The sequence below is a fragment of the Perca flavescens genome, chromosome 18, assembly GCF_004354835.1.
Source record: "Perca flavescens isolate YP-PL-M2 chromosome 18, PFLA_1.0, whole genome shotgun sequence".
NCBI classification, from domain to species: domain Eukaryota; kingdom Metazoa; phylum Chordata; class Actinopteri; order Perciformes; family Percidae; genus Perca; species Perca flavescens.
Window position 1 is genome coordinate 22,752,914 of NC_041348.1, and position 25,040 is coordinate 22,777,953.

The window sequence follows — 25,040 nt, forward strand, 5'->3', positions numbered from 1 at the left end:
TGTCCTTTCTCGTATATACCAGCAGGAGGCAGTATTGCGCAGGATGTCGTCTGAACTACAGACATTAACCAGACCCTCGTTTGGTGACTGGAGTGACGTTATGCTAGCTAATTGCTAACTATTTGGATTTCAGGAAAACAGATAAAAAAGATAACATAATTTTGGGATGCTAATCAGCCGTGAGTCGTAATAACCTATGTTTCGTGTACTTACCTGCCGGCCCGTCATAAGGTTGACCGGGCTTAAACTTGTTGGATGATTCTCCTGAATTAGTAGCTAAAGGGCCCTGAGTCCGCGGTGCTTGGGTGAACGACAACCGGGGATCACCGCCTTCTGAGAGAGGGAGCATCGAGCTACAGGCTAGCTAGTAATACGAGGTTTGAGTTATTATCAAGATTGGCTGCACAGAAACTTCTCCTGAACATGTCACACACCGGACCCCCTCCTCGATGGCGGAATTGTCCCAGAAGAGGACAACCTGTGGCAGGTACGAAAAGATAATATACCGTGAGATTAACCAGCTTAATGTACGTAGTGCTATTGCTACTAGCCACTTATTGTAGTTTCGTCGCACAACATGCGGGTTAAACATGACTGGGTGTCATCTTTTATACGTTATGATCCACTTTTGAATTTCCCAAACGTTCTGATATAACACGCATGATTTAGCTATTGCTATCCAATTTCAGTCAAACATAAATTGCAAGGCTAGCATCACAACATAGTGACGTTGGCGAGCAGTGCTGTCCAAATGAATGTTATTTCATTTATTTAAGGGATGGTTGGTGTGAACAGGGATGCCGACCTCACTGGATAGCATTAATAAACAACAGAAGCTCAGACGTTGTTTAAACTGTAGGTACATTTGCCAGTTGTAGCAAAACCAATTTAGGTAGCCATATTTTTGAATGGAGTTTGGTAAGACACTATGTTCGGGCGCGCTTTGTTTAGCTAATTTGCACCTAGTGGCTAATCGGCTGTCAATGTCCTCTCATTCTTTGCAGATACACGTGCTTTTTGCTTAATACCTCTAATTTAATTCAGCACAAAAGCTGCATTTGTTGGCTGTGGTTTGTTAATTTATTTTCGATTGAAAAAGTGCATCGGAAAAGTGCTGCTAAATTGGCTAGCTTCGCTGTCGAAGCATCACGTGTCAAAACAAACCGTGGCTGTAGCATAGTTGTGCTGCATAATTCTACGTAGTGTTCGTTATCTATTAAAGCCATGTGTAACAGCATGTTTACTTGGTTCCCGCATTGCCAGACCTACTGTATATCCATCCCACGTTTGCTTTATATCAATGCAGTAGTGTAGACAACATTTACATTTCAAGGCACAGCAGTGACACTTAATCCAGACATATTACTTTAAGAAATTAGCTATAGTACACATGGATGGGTCCACAGTTTTATTGGTTATTATTAACCACTTTAGATATGCCAACTAATACTATTTGCGTGCTATTTAATGCTTAATTTAATAGACCACAACACATACTTTCTCCTGATTTGCAATTAAACTGCTGACTTTTAGATTTGATAGGCCCTATCATAAAGTGTGGAAATTATGGCAACTGTTGACACAATATTATAGTGTATTAGACTGGGCTTTGCAGAATTAGGATAACATCCTCCTGTAAAGAAAAGTTATGCTTTGGCTAATAAGCCAACTAATCAATGCATCGGCTTGCTAGGGGGTGTTATACTGAGGACCACTGGTTCTTTACTTGTATTTTCCCTCATAGGTAAATTCCTGCCAATGAAAACGATGTTGGGACCCAGATATGATGACCAAGTTGCAGAGGAGAACAGGTTTCACCCGAGCATGCTGTCTAACTATTTAAAAAGTCTAAAGGTAAGTAACTCTGTAAAGACTGAAGTTTGACATTTTGAAGTTGAAAAACCCACGTTTCACCTTGTCTTTTTTGTTGTTGTCTTTCTTCAGGTGAAAATGGGTTTGCTTGTGGATTTGACGAACACTACGCGTTTTTACGACCGCAACGACATTGAAAAAGAAGGCATTAAATATTTGAAGCTTCAGTGTAAAGGGTACGTGTAACTTCACTTTCATTAATTCAACTAATTGTCAGTTGTAGTTTATTCAGTGGTAGTGTGCTAAAGTGAGTGTCATTCTGTTTTTTAGCCATGGAGAATGCCCTTCAAAAGAGACAACTTCATTGTTCATTAGGCTCTGTGAAGATTTTGTCGAGAAGAATCCCACAGAATTAATAGGTAAGAAATCGATATGTTAATAGTTAGAGCAAATCATAACTCTTTACATGCTTCTTTGAGATGATTTGCATTTTCTTCAATAGTCAGAGATGTTTATCTGACTGTGAACATGTTTTGATATTGAAGGCTTAAAAATATGTCTGTGTCATGGCAGTGTGGGCACTGTGTTTAAATGACTGCTGTGTGCCTTCCCTCCGTGGCGCCAGTGCACAGAGCTCGGAGCAGTAGTGTTCTGCTTGGGTTCCGCTGGATGACGTGAAACATGATTTTCATTAGACCACAGCTTCTCTGTTTACTGGTGCCACGGAGGAAAGGCACACACCATTCATCTAAATGCACTGCCCACACAAAAATGACACAGAGCTGGATTAAAATCAACAAAGTTTCCCTTTTTAAAAGGAAGCCCGACTAGTACGACATGTTGGCCTTATAAGATTAACGTGGACGTCAGCTATAAAAAGGTGCTACAAAAACACTCCAAATGTTTTGTTTTTTTGTTAAAATGCAGAAAATATGTTCCCTCGTAGGCCGCCATGGTTATTTACGTCGCAATGCATTCTGGGGTAGTGACGTGTATTGGTTGTGTACCCACGTACCGGCTATTGATAGTACAGTAACAGCGAGATGAACATGTCTGCCGTTCAGCCTTTTCAGTTTGACCGTAGGCTTAAAGGACGAACCTAGGGGTTAATAACAGATGTGTACCCACTCAGTCGTTCTCTGGGACAGGTTTCCATGCTAATTGATTGTGTTTGGAGTTTCAACGAAGCTAGCGCGCACCAGTTAACCTAGCTAACAACGCTAGCTCGTATTCGGGGCACAGGGAAATTAAAAACAAATCGCTATTTATACCACAAAAAAGGCTCAAAATATCACCAAACTTCAACGGTTGCACAGTGAGGGTCCCAGCTCTTCGTACAGACGAAGAGCTGCGGGAGCTCCGTGAAAAGGGCTACGAGAGAGAGAGAGAGAGAGAGAGAGCTACCGGTTGTCAATGCTGCAACACAGCCTCGTACTTCGGGAAACTGGTGGTGTACCTGCGGACATTGTAAAGCTATGGCCACCGGACAGGAGTGTCTGTGTTGCACGGAGTGGGACCTGTTGCATCACGACACCCAAGAGACGCTGTGTTTTGTACAGTCTGAAGATTCCCCCTCTCTGATGAACAGGGAAACTTTTTTTCCAAGTCCCGAAAAAAAATCGGAGACGGCGACCCAGACCTGAGGGACAAGATGGACAGTTATCCACTGAGTAACTAGCTAGCTAGACAAGTTATTTTTACATCGGTGCGATTATTTCAGATATATTGTGCAAATTGCTTTTGATTTTAGTTGGCATCGCCAGCTGTAAGTCATTACTGGTTTCCCGAAGTACGAGGCTCCGTTGCGGCATGGCTCTCTCTCGTAGCCCTTTCACGGAGCTCCCGCAGCTCTTCGTCTGTACAATTACAAAGTTCTCAGTGCTTCGGTTAACATGTAGGGACCCTCACTATGCTACCGTTGAAGTTTGGTGATATTTTGAGCCTTTTTTGTGGTATAAATAGCGAATTTGTTTTTACTTTCCCTGTGCCCGAATACAAGCTAGCGTTGCAAGCTAGGTTAACCAGCGGTCCGCGCTGGCTTCGTTGAAGCTCCAAACACAATCAATTAGCATGAAAACCTGTCCCAGAGAACGACAGAGTGGGTACACATCTGTTATTAACCCCTAGGTTCGTCCTTTAAGCCTACGGTCAAACTGAAAAGCCTGAAAGGCAGACGTGTTCATCTTGTCGTTACACGATCCGTTCTGCCTGCGCGATCCGTTCTGCACATGCGCTGTTGTACGAGGACTTACGATACTGCACGATCTGTTCCACGCTTCCGGTCGACAGCCAAGCTAACGTTAGTTTAGCTAACAGCTAATTCGGCTAACCGCTAGCTGAGACAGCATGTAATAACCTTAAAAGACCCTCAAAATAAAACGTAAAAATAAACGTTAACATATATAACAGCTGTTACGTCAGTTCTACTGTACTTGTGCTCATTTAAAATCCAATCACTCAACACTTGTCTTTATTGTTATTACTGTAAAGTCTTAATGTAGCTGTAGCCTGCTTTTCCCATTAAGTTTGACTTAATGTAATTTTAGCTAAACTAAAGTTAGCTTCCTGTTGGAGGCTAGCCATAGGCTAGCGTGGAACAGATCATGCAGGTCGTAAACAGTAATATCTTAAGCACGTGCAGGTCGTAAACAGTAATATCTTGCGCATGTGCAGAACGGATCGTGCAGGCAGAACGGATCGTGTACCGACAAACGTCACTACTCCAGAATGCATTGCGACGTAAATAACCATGGCGGCCTACGAGAGAACATATTTTCTGCATTTTTTAACAAAAAAACAAAACATTTTGGAGTGTTTTTGTAGCACCTTTTTATAGCTGACGCCCACGTTAATCTTATAAGGCCAACATGTCGTACTAGTCGGGGTTCCTTTTAAATAATCGGTAATTTCCTGATATTTGAAATAGTAGGATTAAACTGTTGTTACTATATGTACACTACTGTGGCTGTTATGATGTTGAATCTGAAGTACATGAGTGGAAACCATACCTGTCACTGCACTACATTGACTTAGCACTAGGTCTGATTGCAGTTTTGTGTGTTTTACCGTTGCTTATATAACTGTCAGTTTTCTTTTTTATATTTAAAAATGATGAAATGATCAGTTCTGCCTGCTTTGAAAACTTACACTGGACCAGATTGTTTAAGAATTTTTTCTCCCAAGGTGTTAGTTACTTGCTGAGATTCACTAAAACAGGCTTTAAGATTTTTCAGCAATGTATTTCTTTATGATAGGGCTGTCAAAAGATTAAAAAAATATAGTTGCGATTAATCGTTGAAGTTCTATAGTTAATCGTGATTAATCACATGTTTTATCACATGATTAAAATTCTTTTATTTTGCATTTCAAAACTGTTTTTAAGTACATATTAACAATGGAAAGCAATTCTTACCAGTGTATCTTGATTGGGAATCAAATGAATGCAAAGAAAGTTACTTTATGAACTTGATTTTAAGATTTGTATTTGTTAATTATTTATTTATTTAATGTAAACCAAATACAAATGTGTGAATCTAGTCACGCATTTGAATCTAGAGTCAATATTAGGGTTGGGTGTTGTTTGGTTTGGATACTGGTGCTAAAGCGGTACTTTTAAAACGGTACCGGTGCCTGAACCGATACTTTTTAAAAAAGTAAAAAAAAAGAAGGGTACTAAACAACAGTTGGCGACATAAAAGAACGGCTTGTTTATTGCTAAAACGACAACAACAACCACCAGATGGGAAAAGGGCATTTAACAATAACTTTGAATGCACCATGAGGCTGTAGTTTACCAGTTCCATTGAACGCACCGTCTGTGTTTTTCTGATAACGGCAGCTGCAGATTGTTACATCCTGGTGTCAGAATCTTCTACAGTGAAATACAGACAAACTTGACACCGTTTAGCTTTAGCTGTCAGCATTGTAACCGTGTTTAATCCAGCTACTAGCTAGCGGTAGGCTAACGTTAGTTGCTGTCGAGTGTAGTGTTAACTAGCGTCACTTGCGGCGATGTTTCTGTTGCCTGTAACGTTTGTTTCAGAGCATCAGAGAGAAGCGCAGGCATATCAGTGGCACCGAAATCCGCGTTGCTATTCCTGCAGCAGCAGGATGTGTTACAAGGAAGTATGGCAAAGGGTCAAAATAGTTAGCCTCGTGAGACTGTCCTGATCTCGCGAGCTCCAGTTTTCCACTTGCAGATCAGTCTGGCATCTTGAGGCAGAGAAAATTTGGAGCCGTTAGCCAAACGACCGGGCCAATCAGCGTTGGTTTTGAGGTGGGTTAGGTGGTGATAGACAGATGGTTTATCCAATCAGCTAACCAGTATTATCAGCCAGTGGTAGCCCTAATTCTGTTAGCCGCTCGCTAATGCTTTTTTTCTCTTGGATCCTTCTTTTGGAATATGGTCCGGGAACCTGAAATAGTGCCTTTTATTCCTAAATTCTCGTTACACAAATGGCAAATATCCTTTACCGACATGTTGCTTGCATGCTGAGCTTACGAGCTATGCTTTGCCTGCAGCAGCAGCAGGGGCGGGCTTGTGGTTGTATTTTCATACGCTTCGTGGATCTGATTGGTTGATTTGGCCCGTCTATCACCAACATAGGTGATAGACAGATGGTTCATCCAATCAAATAACCAGTATTCCGCCCCTTCCCAAAAGTTCTCCAACGGAAAGTTCCCAGATGGATATGCCGAGCAAATGCGAAGCAATCCATCTGGCGGTGTCAGGTTACAAAATAGTAGCCTGTTGGGCACGACGTCAGGCCGAGTGAAGTGAAAATAAATTAAGAAATGGCAGCAAGCGCTTAAAAACAATGTACGCTTTATGCTCGGCCCTTAATCACATCGTGATTAACGCGTTAATGCTGACAGCCCTACATTATTATTATTATTATTATTATTATTATTATTCCCGTAATAACATAAATAACTTTATGGGTTGTAAAATCTAACTGCATCCCGCAGCTAATATTTGTTAATTCCATATGTGTTCCACATGTACTCACTCATGAACTAATGGTTTTCTTGCTTTGCTTCTTTGATACATGATATAATAATATTACTCTAATATGCTAATTATTATGCTAATAAGCTGTATGTAGTCTACATACTACATTTATTTTGAGCATGAAAACAAATTTTTGCACTTGGGAACATTAAGGAAAAGCTACTAAATTGATCTTGGATTTATGTTTTGTAGCTACATGTTTATTGTAATATTTGTCCATAGAGTGTGGGACTAAACTGTTCTGTTAGCTGCATCACCTTATGTGTCCAGCAGAGAGCAGCCTTATTCTAAAATTGGACTGTGGAAAATGGATGAGAGGTTGCTTGTATATAATAACAAACTTTTTTTTTTTTTTTTTTTTTTTTTTTTTAACCAGTATGCGTGTTTTATATTCATATAGTAACGCTCTTCAGACATCAGACAGCTTCACAGTACAACCAATCTTTTGCTGATGGTCACAGAATCGTTCCATGTACCAACTATATGTTAAATGTCCCTCCCAAGGTATGCTCACGCATCATTGTTAAAAATAGGGAGTGAATTTGCATGGCTCTCTAACCCAACTTCCTTATGAATCAAAACATAAAGCAGTGTCTTGCAAGTCACTATGCTGTTGGTTTTATAAGTGTGGGAGTTTTTCACATGAGAAACAACGCTCCTCTCCCAGTGAAAGCTGTGTAGGTGATCTTCAGGTGAAAGGAAATCAATAGACACCAAACCTAAATCCTGAATAGTGCATTTGGTTTAAAAAGCAAATTTGTCTAGATGTTTGTATGTGGGAAGGTTTTTGCACTGTTGTTTCAACTTCATGGGAAAACTGTAGTTAGGGGTGCATTTAACATCACTCACTTTATTTGTCTGTATGTTAATATGAGTTGGGATATTAATTAGACAATGCTGTTTGCTTAATGTTAACAGTCTTCGTGTATGTGTAAATAGTTTTTAACACAGCTGAGAGACATATACTGTATATATATATATATATATATATATATATATATATATATATATATATATATATATATATATATATATATATATATATATATATATATATATATACAAGGTGAACCGTATAACGCAGTAAAATCTGATATAATGACCAATATTAGCTAATTGCATTTAAAATGTTAGTTTGGAATAATATTCTGCTTGGACATTGTGCATAGACAGCCAGTGAGATTCTTATCATGGACATTTGATTTAAAAGTTGCACTTTCACAGTACAGACAGCAGGGTGCTCTCTTATAACGTACTCTAGCAAATGATATCCCTCTTCTTACCTACTAACTGCTGCCTGGCTTGTAAATCAAATTGCTCAAATATCAGAGCAGAATGTGTGAATGTCATCTGAGCAATGTCCTGTCTTTAGCCAGCTGGTGATTAGGCATTGTTGTCTCTGTGGTTCACATGTCCACATGTTTATTTGGTGTAGTTTGAAACCCTGCTGTGCACCTGTTTCTTTGTGAGAACGTCACTTTGTTACAAAAAGATGAACATTTTCTTGAAGTGGTGAAAAAATATAACTATAACCTTTAGGGTTTTTTCTCTTTTTCTCTGACTCAGTACATATCAAGAGACTGATGTTATTGATTTGAGAGGGGAACACGTTGGATGAAATTGTGCTAAACCACAGGGCTATTGAAATACTGACGCTTGATTGCGTCAAGGTATTGAGCATAGATAGATGATGTAGTGATAAGACACGCAGCGTATTTTACCATTAGACTTCTGAGAAGGTTTGCTTAATGCTTACGATTTAATATAAATATAGATCTAAAGTCGTATTCTCAGTTTTAACCTCTGTGCTGCCTCTTTTTTTTTCCCCCCCTGAAGGTGTTCACTGCACGCATGGCTTCAACCGGACCGGCTTTCTGATGTGTGCATACTTGGTGGAGAAGATGGACTGGAGGTAAGGGCTGACCCCCTTCAATCACTCACACTGCCAGGAGTGCAGCTTCACAATCTTCGCAGATGACTTGCATGCCAACACAAACCATACAACACGGAGCCCCCCCAGTGTCTTACATCATTACTCTGGCTTTGAAATCTCCCACCCCTGTCAGTGTTTTTGAGCTGATAATCCTGTCTTCTCCTGATAGTTTCTATATTTGTGACGGCACGAGAAGTTGCACTGTCGGTTCAAATCAACACAGGCTTGACAAAGAAGCTGGCTGGTTAGCAGTGACCGAGTTTGTCGCCCCTCAACAGAGATGTTAAATAATTGACACCAGCTGAGCAGAGGGCAGGGTGAGGATGTGTGTTTAGTCAGAGGAGGAGCAGCAGTCTGAGAAGGCAGAATCCCTGTGTAATGAATACTCTAGGAGCATTTACAGCCCTCAACCAGTATCATGTGTTGCAAAATATTACTATCAAATGATCAACAATGGTACCTTTTTTTTTTTTTTTTTTTTTTTAAATGGATATGACTAGTTGTTGAAAAAGACCTGCCCTAAACATGAGCTTTTCCTATGTGGGGATTTGCTGCTTTTCTTTTGGACAAAACAAGACATTTAATGGCCTTACATTGGGCTGCAGGACATTTTGATGGGGAGTTTTCACTTTTCAACTAAACGAGATCAAGAAAATAACCATATTGTCCTATAGGTGCAGCCCTAATTCAATTTAATGTAATACAATGTAAGACCTGGACAAGCAGCAAAGTCTCACATTTGAGACCTAAAATCATCAAATGTTTTACATTTTTGCTTTAAGAATTACTTCAACCATTAATCGATTATCACAATAGTTTCCTATTAATTTTTTCCCCGTAGTGTTTTTAGTTGTGACAGATCAAATGAGAAATACAGTAATGACGGAATATAAAAATCGTAGAAAAACTATACTAACTATAAAAAAAAAATACAGCTTTTTAAAAGACCCCCTGTCTGTGTTTGCTGCTTCTTATCAGCATCGAGGCAGCTGTGGCTGCTTTCTCCCAGGCCCGGGCCCCGGGGATCTACAAGGGAGAGTACCTCAAAGAGCTTTTCCGTCGCTATGGCGACGAAGAGGACGCGCCCCCTGCCCCTGAGCTCCCCGAGTGGTGCTTCGACGACGACGACGGGGATGTGGATGACGACGGTAACGCGGTTGGCCAGGAGTCGGGCCCCAGCTCCTCTGGGTCAGCGCCTGGCAAACGAAAGAAAGAGAAGCTAAAACTGGTAAGACTTCCGGGGAGCTCCAGGAAATGGACTGTTAAGTAGGAAATCCGTTGGTCCCTCTCTGCACGACATGGACCTCATGTAGGGGGATGGAGGGTCTGTTGGGAGGCTTCTCTTTTAAGTGGGGAAGCTACTGTGTTCAGCTTTATAGAATTCAATACATTTAATGTTCAAATGTAGAGAACGTGACACTTTCCATCTCCTCACCTGCTGTCAAATGTATTTATTTGATTAGATGAAAGGTGTCGCCCTGTCTAAATGTAAAGCTAAAGGTGAAATTATAAGTGTTGAATCATCTCCAGTTCCATATAATTACGTTTCCTTTTGTTTACGTTGAGCTGATGCTCTCATCCAGACTAATTGAGTAGTTTAAAGAAGCTTGAATTCAAGTGGTACCACTGACATTTCAAGCAGTCAGTGCAGAGCTAATGGAAAGGCAAAAGCAACGGAGTTTGAACATTAGAAAGTAAATTCAATTTGGTGGTGCGGAACATTGTACAAATTACAATTATATCAAAATACCAGCAGAGAAAATGTATTTATCTCTGTTATCGCACAGTGCTTACTACCAAACCTGTATCATGGCAAATCTAATCCAATCTGTGGTGATACAGTAGACAGGTCTAGAGGGCAGAACCCAGGGCAGAGAGCAGCGGCATTAACTCTTGTAGACTGCATTACTTCACTGTCATTTAAGAGATGCTGTCTCTTGGTTGGGTGGCCTGCCTCACAGTCAGACTGGATTGCAGCCAGTTGGCTGTTGTGAAACAAAGTAATCTAATCTGTTTTAAAGGGGTGGTTCAGAATTCTGGACATAGCACCCCATTTCCATGTATCGGTGGAGACCGTTTTCAACACGTTTCATCCAGTCCTTCTAGTTGCAGAGTTCGCTGGTGCTAGACTAGCGCAAGTCAATGGTTTATGCTAGCCTGCCACTAAACCCACTCCACAGTACACCGAGGCAAATTCATTACACAATACACGCCAGACTATCGAATCGATGTAAATGTCTGTGTCGATAGAATAATGTTAGAAATAAAACTACCCTAGTATTAAAGTAGGGGCATGAATATATAGCTATTTGCAATGATTTTGCATGTTGTAATGATATGATCGTATAATTATATCTTCCAAACTAGGGCTTCACCTAACAAATATTTTCATTATTGATTAGTCTGCTGATTATTTTCGATATTGATTGAATATTGATTAAACCTAAAAAAAAAACAGTGAAAAAGAGCCAATTTCTCAGAGCCCGAGATGACATGTATTGTTTTATCTGAACAACAGTCCAAAACCCCAAAATGTTCAATTAACTATCCCATACAACACAGAAAGGCAACAAATTCTCACATTTAAGAAGCTGTAAACAGTTAATATTTGGCAGGATTGCTCGAAAAATGACTGAAACGATTAACTAATTATCAAAACACTTGCCAATTAGTTTCCTCTTGTTTGGCTAATTGTTTAATTGACTAATTGTTAGAGGTCCAAACGCCTCCTGTGCAGAAACCTTACACATGAAGAGTTTGGTTTCATGTAAAGCTTTACAGTAGAATGCAGTTCATTGCTGTGAATGCCAGTTGGACTTGCATAATATGTGTAGATGGCAGAAAATATCTTTATTAACATCATGATAATGATTTCTGCCATGTCGCCCAGCCCCATGTTCACCAAGGCTTTCCAAATTTAGTACACTGCTTCTGAATATGTGCCTTACATTTTAAGATTGATTTGTGCAATTTGTTCAAATTACATTTTCACACCATATGAAGACTGAGAGTAAAACCTTCTTCTAGATCGAAAGGTGGAGATTAATATTTATATGACCATAATGGGACTTTCTCTTCTCACTGCAGCCATTCATACTAAAAAACATATGCACTAATGGCACTTGGGGTGACCTATATTATCATACCGTATCTGTTTCTGTTCGAATTGGCATATATATTCATATTATACCAGTTAGCATGACTCATATGCAGAATAAGGGGGAAAAGGGCATGTCAAACGAGAAATGGGTGAGATTAGGAAATGAGGTGAACTGATTGTTGAAAAAGGAGTGCTACAGATGTCGTCAATGTTTCTCTCAGAGTGGATCGGAGATGATGTTGGCGTATAAGGGTGAAGCAGGTGAGGAGAGAGGCAGCAGTAGAGTCGAATTTCCTGGGAGATGAAGCAGACAAACAGAGTTTATGCAGAGGATTCATAAAATAATTAAAGGATGGAAATCGTTTTAAAAATGGAGAGGTCAAAAGAAAAACTGGATTTATAATATTTCCACCTGTTGTCTTTGCACACAGGGATTCATAAAGCAAAGAAAGCAGCCGTTTGTTAAGTAGCACAGGGACATAAAATGTTTTTCCTGTATGTGTAGGAGGGTGTGAGTGTCTCTTTACATTCAATCCAAGTTCAACCTTCTGTTTTTCTTCTTTTGTTTTCCTCCCAGGGTGCGGTATTCCTTGAAGGCATCACTGTAAAAGGCGTCACACAAGTCACCACACAACCCAAACTAGGAGAGATCCAAAGAATGTGTCAGCGGATGGCCGAGTGGGACAAGTAAGAACCTCCACTTACCCTCCTCATACCCCTCTGGGAAGCTGTGTGGCTCTGTGTACGCACATATATGTGGGTGTACTGTACTGTGTTGTGAGTGACTCATTTGTTGACAATCACCCTTATCTTATTATTATTTTTTTTTTTTTTTATCTTGATACTTTCAGACAGGCGGCAGAGTCAGAAATAGATTTTTATTTTCTGATGCAAGGAACAGTCCACGCTGCTATTTTCACTGTTTTTTTTAGTTATACCTGTAAGGGCTTTTATCTTTTAATATAATGAGATCCAAATGCAGTTATTAATGGACTGTAGTAAGTATTCGCACAAAATTAAATTTCACATGGACTTTTGTAGAGGATGTTTTCTAATAATCAAATGAAAATCATCTGTAGAGGTCCTATAAAATGTTATGATGAAATGCGTATTTCACAGTTAAGCTAATAAAAATTGTGTTGCACATATTATAATTGTTACACGTTAATGTGAACATTTGATTGTATTTATGCTGAATCCATAATTTCTCAAACTTCTTTTATGTTTTGTAGGAGTATGGGACAGGCTAGGCCTGCACGATGCGGTGAAAAGTATGAATCACGACTTTAGCTTAGAATTGATATCACGATTCTCTGCCACGATCTTTTTCTCACGAAGTGTAATGTTTATTGCACACATGAACCATGACAAAACAAAACAAATTGGCAGTACCAAACATATGCACGTTGCGCATCACCACAAGCCTGTAAACACAGAGGCTTCAATGAATGAAGAAAATAAAGTACATACTGGCCCTACTGGTACAGTAGGCTACCAAAAATAGTGACATATAACACATTGAACTAAATACGGTCCTGATACAGGCTCTATCTGAACTCCTTGAACAGGTCTTTACATAATTAAAACATGTCAATCAACATGTTGCAGCTACAGCTTCGGTCTCTAGAGAAATGGAGTTTGTCAATTGCCAATTTAAGTACAGTATCAAAAACCGAATAATTTCTTAGCACACTCTTTAACTGCTTGCCTTTCATGTCTTCAGCTGTCTTATCAAAAATAAAGGCCGAAAATATTTCCAAAATATGGAGAGTGTGTAGCTACTTCCTCTGCTGGTCACTCCTAACTGACTGGAGCTCATTTTTAGTAATTGCGGAGCTAAGACCAAGTCTTAACACTTGGGAGCATTTATGCATGGCACTTAATAAAAATCCCGTCTAGAATTTTGACACACCTAAGACCAAACTTTGACTGTAAGAGGCTCTGGCTATTGATCGTAGGTTATACTTTAGGTTTAGACTTAACTGAAGTACATGTTTTGGTGAGGGGTTAGGCCTGAAATAGTCAATATCCACGACCTTCCACTTCGGGGATTGCCCCTTTGCTGCAGGATTTCCGCTTCATGTTGTTCTTTTCGGCTGGATTTCCGTTACCTAATGCTTTCTTTGTGTTGGAATTTTAAACTCCGGTGGATTCATGAGGACCATGGTTAACTGCTCCTGAGATCTCTGCAGGGTAAATCGAGACAGCTAGCTAGACTATCTGTCCAATCTGAGTTTTCTGTTGCACGACTAAAACTACTTTTGAACACATACGTTCTACCAAAACAAGTTCCTTCCCGAGGCTATTTTGCAGCGGCAACGGGGCTCCATGCAGCACTTAGCGCCGCCCATGATGATTGTGATTGGTTTAAAGAAATGGCAGTAAACAAGAGCATGTTTCTCTCCCATTCCAGAATGCTGTGGGGACTAGCCAGACCCTCCTCTGCAGCACTGTAGAGGAAGGTCTGGCAAAGCGAGACTAGGCGTGAAATAGATTAATACCAGAGGTAGGGCTGTGTGATATGGAGAAAATCAAATATCACAATATTTTTGACCAAATACCTCGATATCGATACTGCAACAATATTGTAGTGTTGACTATTGGTGCTTTCACAAAATATTTACACAATGAGATTTTTGATAAATAATCATCTGTAATGTGGCTATAATGACTAAGTGGATAAAGGCAAACAATAGAACACTTACAACAGTCTGGTAAGTTCAGAAAATGACATCACTTTACTGTAAGCAGCCTTTAAAACCAGGAAAAGACAACACTTATGCCATATCACGATATAATGATATCCAAAATCTAAGACGATATCTAGTCTCATATCATAATATTGATATATTGCCCAGCTCTAACCAGAGGTCAGAGTGGTGAGAGTCGATGATCAAATGAATGAATGTCAGTTAGAAACACAAATGTAAGATGTGTGTGTTCATTGTTGTTGCAGGTCTGGGTTTCCTGGTGCTCAGCCTGTGTCCATGGACAGGCAAAACCTTCGTTTCCTGGAACAGAATCCATACAAAGTCAGCTGGAAGGCTGATGGCACAAGGTAGGTCTAATGTTAATGGCTTTTGTATGAGAAAAGCCATGTAGACGAGGGTCTACATATGTCAATACAGGTATCGCTTCTTCTCATTCATTAGCCTCTTTTTGAGAGTTGAGACGTATACCATGGGAGTTTCCATGGGATGTTAATTTACCTTTCTGGCTTGTTAGAGAAGACTGAGAGGAATGCTAGACTTCTGTTTCTCATTAGATCTTAATTACAGTACCTTCATATAGCTAATCAACCTGAGTGCTCATTTCACAGTGGAAATGTAGACTGTGGAATTGTAAAATGGTGTCACTGATTGAGGCACAGACAGAACAGGATGGCCGTGTCCAATGTGGAATAAGAAATGCATTAAGGTGTTTTTTCTTTCCTGTCACATTTCAGGGTGAATTTCTCTTGTTTTAGAGCTCTGTTGCCAAAAGCTAGTGTTGAGGTGTAAAAAAGGGTCTTCATATTCCAGTAGTCTGCTGTGATGCACTTTGTCTTTCGCTGGTGCAAATATGCAGTGTGCTGGTGAATATTTAATGACTGCAGTCAATTTCAGAATTTTACATATCGGTGCTTTAATTTCCTGTCAAAGTGTGATCAGCAGAGTACAGAGTTGGCCCCTGACCATGATGCTGCAGATGTGTGTTAACGCCTTAATCTGCAAAAGCTTGAGAGTGTATGTAAGAAAGTGTTGCTCTCAAAATTTGTGAAGAGAGTGATTCTAAGCTCTTCCTCTCCTGTCTGGTGCTCTTGTCCTTCACCTGCATTTCCTACATGAAGAGTCTGGCTGAGTAGTGACAAACAGAGAGACACAGTATGCTAGGTATGAGTCATCACTGAACTGCAGGATATTTACTTTGTTGAGAAGATGATATGTGTGATATATGTTCTCTTCAAATTTGCATTTAGAGATCTACCTTACAACATACAGAATAAAAGTCTTATTTCTAATGATCAAAGCAAGATCAGCAAATCCAGGTAAATGAAGTGTGTGTAGTAAGAACACCTTCCTCCGCTTTTATTAAGTTCAAACGTAATCATGAATTCAACAAAAATACCTGCAAAAATGAAGTTCCATGATTTAAGAAAACTGCCAATATCAAATACTAAACTGTTTTTTTTTCAATTATTTCTTTTAATGTAATAATAGTTAATTGTAATGCAGAATAATTGTACGTGGAGATTCAAATGATGCCCAAAAATTGAGCTTTAAAGGATCAGGCCGACTGTATTTTATATTTGCTTTATGTAAAAAAGACCAGCATTGACCGTGACCTACCAAGTATTGAGTGTTATGTGTTGTACAGATTGGAAATCTCTCTGAGATAAAGAATTTGTGATTTGGGGCTTCATAATAAAACCTACTTGAATTACTGCCAGTGTAGCCAGAAGTAGTTTATTTTGAGTACACAATCAAATACTCTCTGGAGTGCTAAATATGTACTAATCCACGTCAGAAAATAACAATTACGGCTGCTCCCTCTTAGTCGATTAGTCGACTAATCGGTCGTTTTGGTCTTAGTCAACTTAGATTTCTTTAGTCGATTAGTCATGTTTTATGATTTTTTCATGCTGAATGACTTATTTCCAAGAAACGTACGAGCACATCTCTGGTAAACACAAGAATTAATGAGCAGGGTAGGGAAGTCTTGGAAGTGTTGTGGTACTAACATTGTTGGTTTTTGGAAAACTTTAGACTCTACAGTTATTTTCATACATAATGTTAGTGCTGCCCTTATACATGCAGCCCTTCCTGCCAGTCACTGTTTATACCACTGGAACTTCTTTCCAGACAACTAGGACACCATGTAAAAGAGGAAACTTGGAGATGTGCTGTCAGTAAAACTTCACCAGATCATAATAAACTACAGTGAAGTATAACAGCATTAAAAAAAAAAAAAAATGAATGCACTTTTCTAAGAAATAACTAACTCCTTTGAAAAATATCTGCTTGTTCTTGAAGTTTGACGCTCCACGACAGAAACTTGGAGTTGCTATTCAAGTCCTACCATCGTCAACAGCCTCAGAACCTCAACTTCAGCTTATTTACATTGCAAAAGGGTTGGGTGAATGGGATGGTGTACTTTGATGATTGTCTTTGTTTCTATTTAATTCTGCTTTGATTAGACGGCAGCAGTGACGTAGGCAGAAATAGTATTTTGGGCGGGCCAATAATAATAATAAAAAAATAACACCAATAATTTTAGCTTTCAACACATACTACATTACAACAACAATAGCAGTACTGTCTACAACAATGTCTTGTTTATTAGTGTGCCATGTCAACATTAAGTTTAATTATGACATCACATTGAAATGTAATATCCAGGGAATCTGTAATTTTATTCCATAGCAACATTTGATAACATTTATTTCTCATAATCAAGACCATGTAATTATTATTATTGTATATTATTATTATTATGATTATGGAAACATGGTTTTAGTATGCAGTGTCCTGATTGGTGGAAAATGGGCTGACAAAAATATCACTGTCAAAGAGCCTGAAGCAAAAGTTGATGTGGAAAAGCCCATCTTTAATGATGAATGGACTAATAAACAGGTCCTGTATGCCTCATTTTCAATGAAACGATGCTATGGCAAAAATAATAATAACACAACCAGCATCATTATCAAGAATGAAGCACACGAACATAACGATTGCGTCATTCACGTGCATATGAAGTAGCCACATATATTTGTTTTGGTATTATAATGCGTCCATATTTACTGCTCCAGCGGAGAGGATGGTTTCTTCAGCCAGCTTAATTTTATAAGAATTTGTCCAAAATTCCTTGCAAACTAAGATAAACAGACTACAAACCGACAGCTTTTGTTTTAGCTTGTTTTGTAAAAATGTGCTATTTGCAGAGTAGAGCTGTGTTTGCGTAAAACAGCGCGGCGGACAAGAGTGTAATGAGCAGACAGAGCAGATTGAAATGTTGCCTCCTACATGTTTATGCCGGTCTACACAGGTGAGTGCATTGATAAGTATTGGCTTTTAACTCGCGAAAGGTTTTAATGTAGCCTACTTACAGTAACAAGACTAGCGTTAGTTCATCTGTCCCAGCGGCCGTTGGTAATCCTCTTTGTATTGTTCCCAGTCAGAGATATGAGTCAATCAAAATACCGTACATAACAGGTCGTGCAACTGTGAATGTTGTAATTTGGCATGTGGATGAGAGAGTCCTTCAGCATTTCAACCATGATTTCAACACATCAATAACTCTTGCACACATATTGCCAGCGTGCCATTGGTTAAGGTCCCGCGTGCCCATGGTGGCACGCGTGCCTAAGGTTGCCGACGCCTGGTCTACAACAAGCTCAACCAACAAAGCTCAGTCTAAAATGTTTGTGCACAACAATATAGACAAAAACCTGATGATTTTAACCTATTCCGGCTAAAATATATTTGCACCGGCAGAACCAGCAGCATTTGCTCTGCACAGCACTGTTATAAAATTAACCATTTTATTGCACAAAGTGGCAACTAAACATGAACCCACACAGCAGAGAAGGCATTTACATACTGCATGGCATTGAATAGCCTACATCTGACAGAAATCGCACATGGAACATATCCTTTGTGCATTAATAACAGCATTGTTGCTTCAGGACTATGGTCAGATCATGAGCAGCAAATGCGCTACCAGCAGTAAAAGAAAATCAAAGAATTTGACTGTAACTGAATTATGAAAGATAACGAAAAGTGGCCAGCAAAGCACCAAATTTTAGACCGTGTATCGAGTCCACGGCAGTGACGGGATCAGAGAAAACTAAAAACTAAGTCACTCACAGATATGTTATCTTCTTATTTAATAAAACACAAACGCGTTTCAGCTAGAAGTCATCATCAGTGTTCACCATTTCTTACTTAACAGGAAGGTTACTAGGTTACTTAAATAACAACGCAAGAAGCATGAAACACGTTTTACTTAATGTTACCTGGCCAGCACTCAAACACACTCCTCTCTCGCTGATGGGGGCTGTCAGCTCCACTGGGGAAATGTCTGCACATGCTGCAGAAAAGCTTCTCCTTATTTACACTGTACTCCATCCAAGAAAACTGTCCATACCACGTTAAAGAGAAGCTATTGTTGTTCCGGTAACTTTTAACAGTACATTGCTTAACTCATCCATGGTACATTGTCTAAAAAGCTAGCTAGCTAACGTTAGCTGCTGAAGACAGCCCGGAGAGTCCGCCTGTTGTTACCATAGCAACCACCTACGTTCCAAGGCTTCCTAATTGTTTGATCCTTAGTCAGTGGTTTAAACAGTTTGGTTTTAATCAGAAGGGAAGACACATTAAACACACAACTAGTTCTGTTACTATTTCTTTTTTTTACATATTTGAATATTTTACATAACCATACATATTTTGATCAAACTTGGCTGGGCGGGCCTGTGAGTAAAGTGGGCGGGCCAGTGCCGCCCTGGCCCATTACTGACTACGCGCCTGGACGGCAGTATTGTTTCTTTATCATTGTTTTTCTTGGACAATTTACACACAGGCAAGAGGCTGTATGTATGTCTGACAAAGGCTATAAGAATTTGCAGAAAGTATACTTATACTTCATACTATTTTTTTATTTTTATTAATCCCCATTGGGGAAATTACAATTTACGCTGTTGTTATTACACACTACACACAGGCCTGAAATACACACACATGCTCAGGTCCTTTTTACATGCACAAAAATGGAGAGCTGTCCGAGTGAGTGGGCTGCGACTGCTTGACAGGTGCCCTGAGCAGTTTGGGGGGGGTTTGGTGCCTTGCTCAAGGGCACCTTGGCAGTGCCCAGGAGGTGAATTGGCACCTCTCCAGCTACCAGTCCACACTCCGTACTTTGGTCTGTTTGGGGACTTAAACCAGCAACCCTCCGGTTCCCAACCCACCCCCCTACGGACTGAGCTTGCGGTGTTGTTTGGCGGATAGTCACGCAACTCTTGTCTTGCTGTGGTCTTCCTGCAGGTAATACAGTGTTGCTGTTGTATGGGGAAAGCTCTGAGGGACAGTCTATTCTGGTGCTGCTGGTCTGATATTACTTTATTCTACTGAGGTGAGAAAATCACTCTTATTAGTGCCTCACCTTAACCACTATTGTGTTTGATTCATCCAGCAAAATAGCCAAGTCTTTCTTACAAGTTTGGCCTTGGTGTGAAATTGAATTTGCACATAGAAAGTAAAAATGATGAGAGACAGTTTGGTATTATGATTAAAATTCCACAGGCCTTCCACATGTGTGGGTCTTCATTAAATCTGGACAATATCTTAGATTGATGGACAACAAACCCCAGCGTCAAAGCCAAGACAGAAGGACGTGGGCTCTTCTGGGGTCAGTGGATATAAGCAATCACTATAGAAGATGATTAATCTCCATTTATTTGGCTTTATTAATCCTAAAATCTCTCTAATGATAATGTATGAATTGTGAAAAAGTAGCTGTAATATGGGAGTACTTGCAATGCGACAGATAATATGAATGAGTTTTGAGGTTTTGTACATTTCCAGTGAGATTTACTGATCGCAGTGCTGCAGTGTAATTTGTCATTCTCGCCATGCATCGCACAGAGTGTGCAGAGAATTTCTTATTAAATGTCCTACTTTCTAGCTGGTGGCATTTAAATAAATCGGAAATGGATTTTTAATAGGAAATTTGTCTCTTCAAGGTGGTCCAGAAAGATTTATCTCTTTGCATATTGCCGTGGGTCTTCACTTATGTATTTCATTCACAATTTGTCTCCTCCAAATTACCTATTGTTACTGGACAGGATAAGAAAGTTTCGTACTATAATGCAAGTCATTATTACTTTTAAAAGGAGTTATTTGCTTTTTTTACTTCATGCAAAAGCATAGTTTTTGCAGGAACTTCGTCTCAATCCCACGTGGATTCCCAGCACAACTACAGCCTCTTCTCATGACCACCGAACAATGCACCAACAATCCTGACCGTTAAACTGCCTTACTCAGTAGCACAATAACTGACAATATGGTGACGAAGTACTGAACCAACCCCTCTTACGTGAGAATGTTATGCAGCCTTCTCTGACGCACAGACCAGTCATACAGTGAAAAAAAAAAACTCACTATCTGCCAAGAAGGTGGCTTCTAATGGGCTTTGGAAAGGACAGCAAAATCTGTTTATTTGCCAAGAGGGACAACATAGGCTGAGCTGGGTTTTTGTTGTAGAGCCTTCTGTCAGGGTTAGATTGGTTTGAGCCCCAGAGAGGAAGAGGAGGAGAGAGTTGGGTCAATTATGTCTTTGGGACTTTAAATAAACAATGTTGCTCAACTTGGACTTTATTAGAGAAATTGGACTAATAATCAGAGAGAGGAGGACTCTCTCTGATTAGATCTTTTGAGTTTAACAAAGCTGTTTTCCTGTTGCCTGGTTATTTTGGAGCATTATTACTTGTGTTTTACAGTCTGTTGGTTATTTAGTTAATTTATAATATATAATATTATAATAATGTCTATAGTGGATGGCTTGTATACCAGACTGCACCAGAACTCTGCCTCACACTCTGGTTATTATTGTTACTAAAACTTTGGGCTGCTTATTGCTGCTTCAAATGACAATGGGAGCACGGGACAAATTTCAGCTCACAAAAGTAGAAATTGTCTAACAGGGAATTTGTAAACTGCATTGTGATTTCTCATGAGAATATGTTGTTGTTGGATTTTGTTTTCTTCTCTTGGTTACAGAGCAGCAGTTTCTTTTTGGAGGTGGAGAAGTTAACCACAAGTGCATTTGCCAAAACAAGTGTTTTCAAACAGTATGTTTCAGTTTTACAAGAGAAAAGACTTAAAAATGTACGTCTGGTTAACATTCTCCTCCCCTCTGATGAAGTGCACAGCTGCTTCCCTGAGCTTTTCTATGGGAGGCACTCGGGGCTGTCTCCTACACAATAGATGAGATGGTCCCAGTCTAACATCAGAGTTGCTTTGGGGTAAATTGGGTGGAACACTTTTCACTGCTGCAATGATTCACAAAATTATCAAATGTGATATGAACTTGTTTTCTTTATGAACAAATGTTTAAATGCCTTTATAGTTAAATGACTTCGTGCAATTTGTTGCATTTTCTTTTACATAGAACGTTTACAAAAAAACATCAGAACGTCATCACTTCTTACAGAAGAATGTAGTATGTGTCATCTGCAGTATGGATCTTTTTGTTTTGACTCTTAACTCTGTTATCTAAATGAGAACTCAACCTGGCCTCTCTGGGTATAAGACAGCAGTCCTGCCCGTCAACGCACCACTAATGATGTGCAAAGCTGCTGGATCTGATCTCAGGCCTCCCCTGGAGTTCAGCTGCTGTCAGTCATGCCGCGGGACTAGACTGGCAAAGCCGAAACAATGGCCGTCTGTGCCTCATTAGGGCTAAAGTGCTCAGGGGGGGGAACGGATGCACTCGGAGGCTCAAGGCACCCATCAGAGGACGAGAGCGGAAGAAAGAGCGCAGGCGGGGAGGGAATAAAGGTGCACATTAAATTGAATACTTTCCAATTGGTCATAAAAAGACCATACAGTGTATTTCAGGGAGAGATGAAGGAACCGTGATGAAGAAAAAGACCACTGGGTGTTAGCACTAATGGTCTCCCTTTGCTTTCTTCTGCACATACTTGAAGGTGTTGGACATGGCTAACTGGCCAATTAGACACCAGGGGAACCACTTGTGCTCAGGGCACATCTGTTGGATCCTCACTGGTTGACAGATTTTCTCTGTTGTTAGTCTATTTGTTTGATCTTCTCAGGCATTGGTTATTTTTTTAGATGAAAGATATCCCTTTGCACAAGAGGACCTTCTTGCCTGCGAGAATCATGGTTTGCCTTGACCAGGGGTCTTCAATGTTTTTTAAGCCAAGGACCCCTTAACTAAAAGAGAGATGGAGCAGGGACCTCCTACTACATATATTGTATAAAATTAAGTTGCATATTAAACTGGGCCTACAATAACGTGTAGGGCGGCCTAAAGCCTTTATACATAATTGTTGGCGTGTTTTTATAAATTTTCAAGGTGTAGTGCAGGGAAATTTGATCTGCCGTGAGCACGGTGTATTTTATTTTGCAAATTAACCGGATGTTTTATTTTGCTTCTGTGCTCGACTTCCTGTCTCGCACTATCTGCCCTGTGCTAAATTGCTGCGGAGCTCTGCGGCATCCGTCAAAAATAGAAGCTCTGCGTATCTGCTCCGGAGGGCTGCGGACCGACCGGGCTGTGACGGAGTCGGAACGCAGCGGTTCCGCAGTTGGTGGAAATTGGGGGTTAGGATTAATTATATCTGTGGATGGCCTTAGTGCCTCACCTATAGGCGAGTAAGCAGTGTTGATTTATATTTGCTAATAATATATTGGATTCATGTTAAGACTTTAATTTTTGAAAAAACTTTTACCCCCCTGCATTGACTCTGAGGACCGCCTAGGGGTCCCGGACCCCCTGTTTCAGATTCCTGGCCTAAACTAAGCCAAGCAGGCATTTCATGTTCTCTTTCTTATTGAGTACAGTCTTCACTGCCTTTACATCTTTTTAATGCTTTCATTGTGTCCACTCCCACCCTGAAAATTTAAGTGCGGCTTAAATATCTGGCCCACTCACCATTCTTTCCCTCTCCTCCCACATTTTTTGTTTTTTTTTTCTTGCAGACTTTTGGATGACCCTGATTTATATCTCCTAGGCTTGTGTTTTGTTTGCCTCCCCTGTCATGACTGGAGAGGGGGGTCAAACACATCGCACTGATCTCTTTTAACTGAAGAGTGTACAGAGGGTTATGATGAACCGCTCTCCTAGGTTGGTTTTCGTCTCTTCTAATCCCGACCCAACTTCACTTGGTATGACAACAATAACTATATATTTACTGCTATTTTGAATTATGCTGTCAAGTTCCAGTCATTTTCCACCATACTGTGCCTCAAAAATAATGGATGTGAAATAGAACTGCCCTCTCAAGAAAATGCACTCTGTCTTACCTTTGGCTTCATAATGCAGTATTAAAGCGCAGAAGTATCTTTTTGTACAAAAAAAAAACCACCCTATGATTTCTTATTGATGAGGTTTCCTGTCATTTATGGGTTGCAGTTCTGTACAGTATTTCAAGCCATTTGAAATATATTTCTATATGATAACCCAAATTGCAGCCTAATATTGAAATTGCACTTTACCAAATGTTTTTATTTTTTGTTTATATTTCTCAACCATGATTTCTGTCAATCTGGTATTATGGCCCTCATTTCACCCTGATGTATTTATGTCATTATTGGGATAGTATAGTAGAGCTGAAACGATTAGTGGTTTGACACAAATGGCAAAAATAGTAACTCTTCTGAAAATTGATTAATTGCTTGGATTGTTTTTCAAGCACAAATGCCAAACATTATCTGGTCCCAGTTTATTTAATTATAAATAAGATTGGACATTTGATCTATATCCTATCATTGTAAATTGGAAAAAAAACTTTGAGGTTGACTTTTGGTCAGACAAAACAACCCAATTTGAAGAGGTCAGCTTGGCTTTTCGAAGCATTGCGATGGGCTTTTTTGGGTGCTAATTTCTGATATTTTAAAGAGAAAAGGGTTAGTCTATTAATTGAGAAGATTTTCAGCAGATTTATTGATATTAAAAACATATCGCAGCTCTGTACGATGAACTGGATTCACTCCTCTGGTGCAAACCTGGTAAAATGTAGCTTTGACTGCTGACTTTTGTCAGCTGGTGAATTATTCTGCGCAGACACGCATTTTTGGCAGCTTGTCAAGTTTCCCACTTTGAACCAGCTGGTATTGATGGCATATTTATTACATCTAATCCCTCTGTGATAAGGGTCGGGAGTCACAGCAGGTATGAGAAATGCATAGCTTTGTCAGTGGGGAAGTCATTAATCTCAAGTCTGTCGTCAGACTTAGATTTCCCAAAAGGTATGTGCATCCCTTCAGCCTGTGTTCTCTCCGAGTTTGTGCACCATCAAAGCTTTCTACTCATTTTAATGGCATAAATTCCATAATATAAGTTACAAGATAATTATCCTCTGTTTCCAGTCACATTGATTAGGATACGTCTGCAGTTGCTCATGAGGACATTAGTTCATCCTGCTTTATTCACCACTTGGTATTTTGTGTTAAAGATCAGCATGC

At 39.8% G+C, this 25,040-nt stretch overlaps 1 protein-coding gene across 2 annotated transcripts in view; it reads left to right on the top strand.

Moving 5' to 3' along the window:
- The first annotated feature begins 2 nt into the window (after nt 1-2).
- Nucleotides 3-25,040, top strand: part of rngtt (RNA guanylyltransferase and 5'-phosphatase) — an 88,732-nt gene continuing 63,694 nt past the window's right edge. Inside the window, exons 1-8 of one of the 2 annotated variants that reach the window (XM_028605866.1) lie at nt 3-487; nt 1,745-1,854; nt 1,945-2,048; nt 2,143-2,231; nt 8,660-8,735; nt 9,735-9,984; nt 12,434-12,543; nt 14,813-14,914. In XM_028605866.1, coding sequence (XP_028461667.1) covers nt 424-487; nt 1,745-1,854; nt 1,945-2,048; nt 2,143-2,231; nt 8,660-8,735; nt 9,735-9,984; nt 12,434-12,543; nt 14,813-14,914 — 905 coding nt within the window. In that variant the 5' untranslated portion in view covers nt 3-423. Of the gene's footprint in view, nt 488-1,744; nt 1,855-1,944; nt 2,049-2,142; nt 2,232-3,270; nt 3,483-8,659; nt 8,736-9,734; nt 9,985-12,433; nt 12,544-14,812; nt 14,915-25,040 lie in introns of those variants that run through there. The other variant, XM_028605867.1, reaches the window with a different exon arrangement.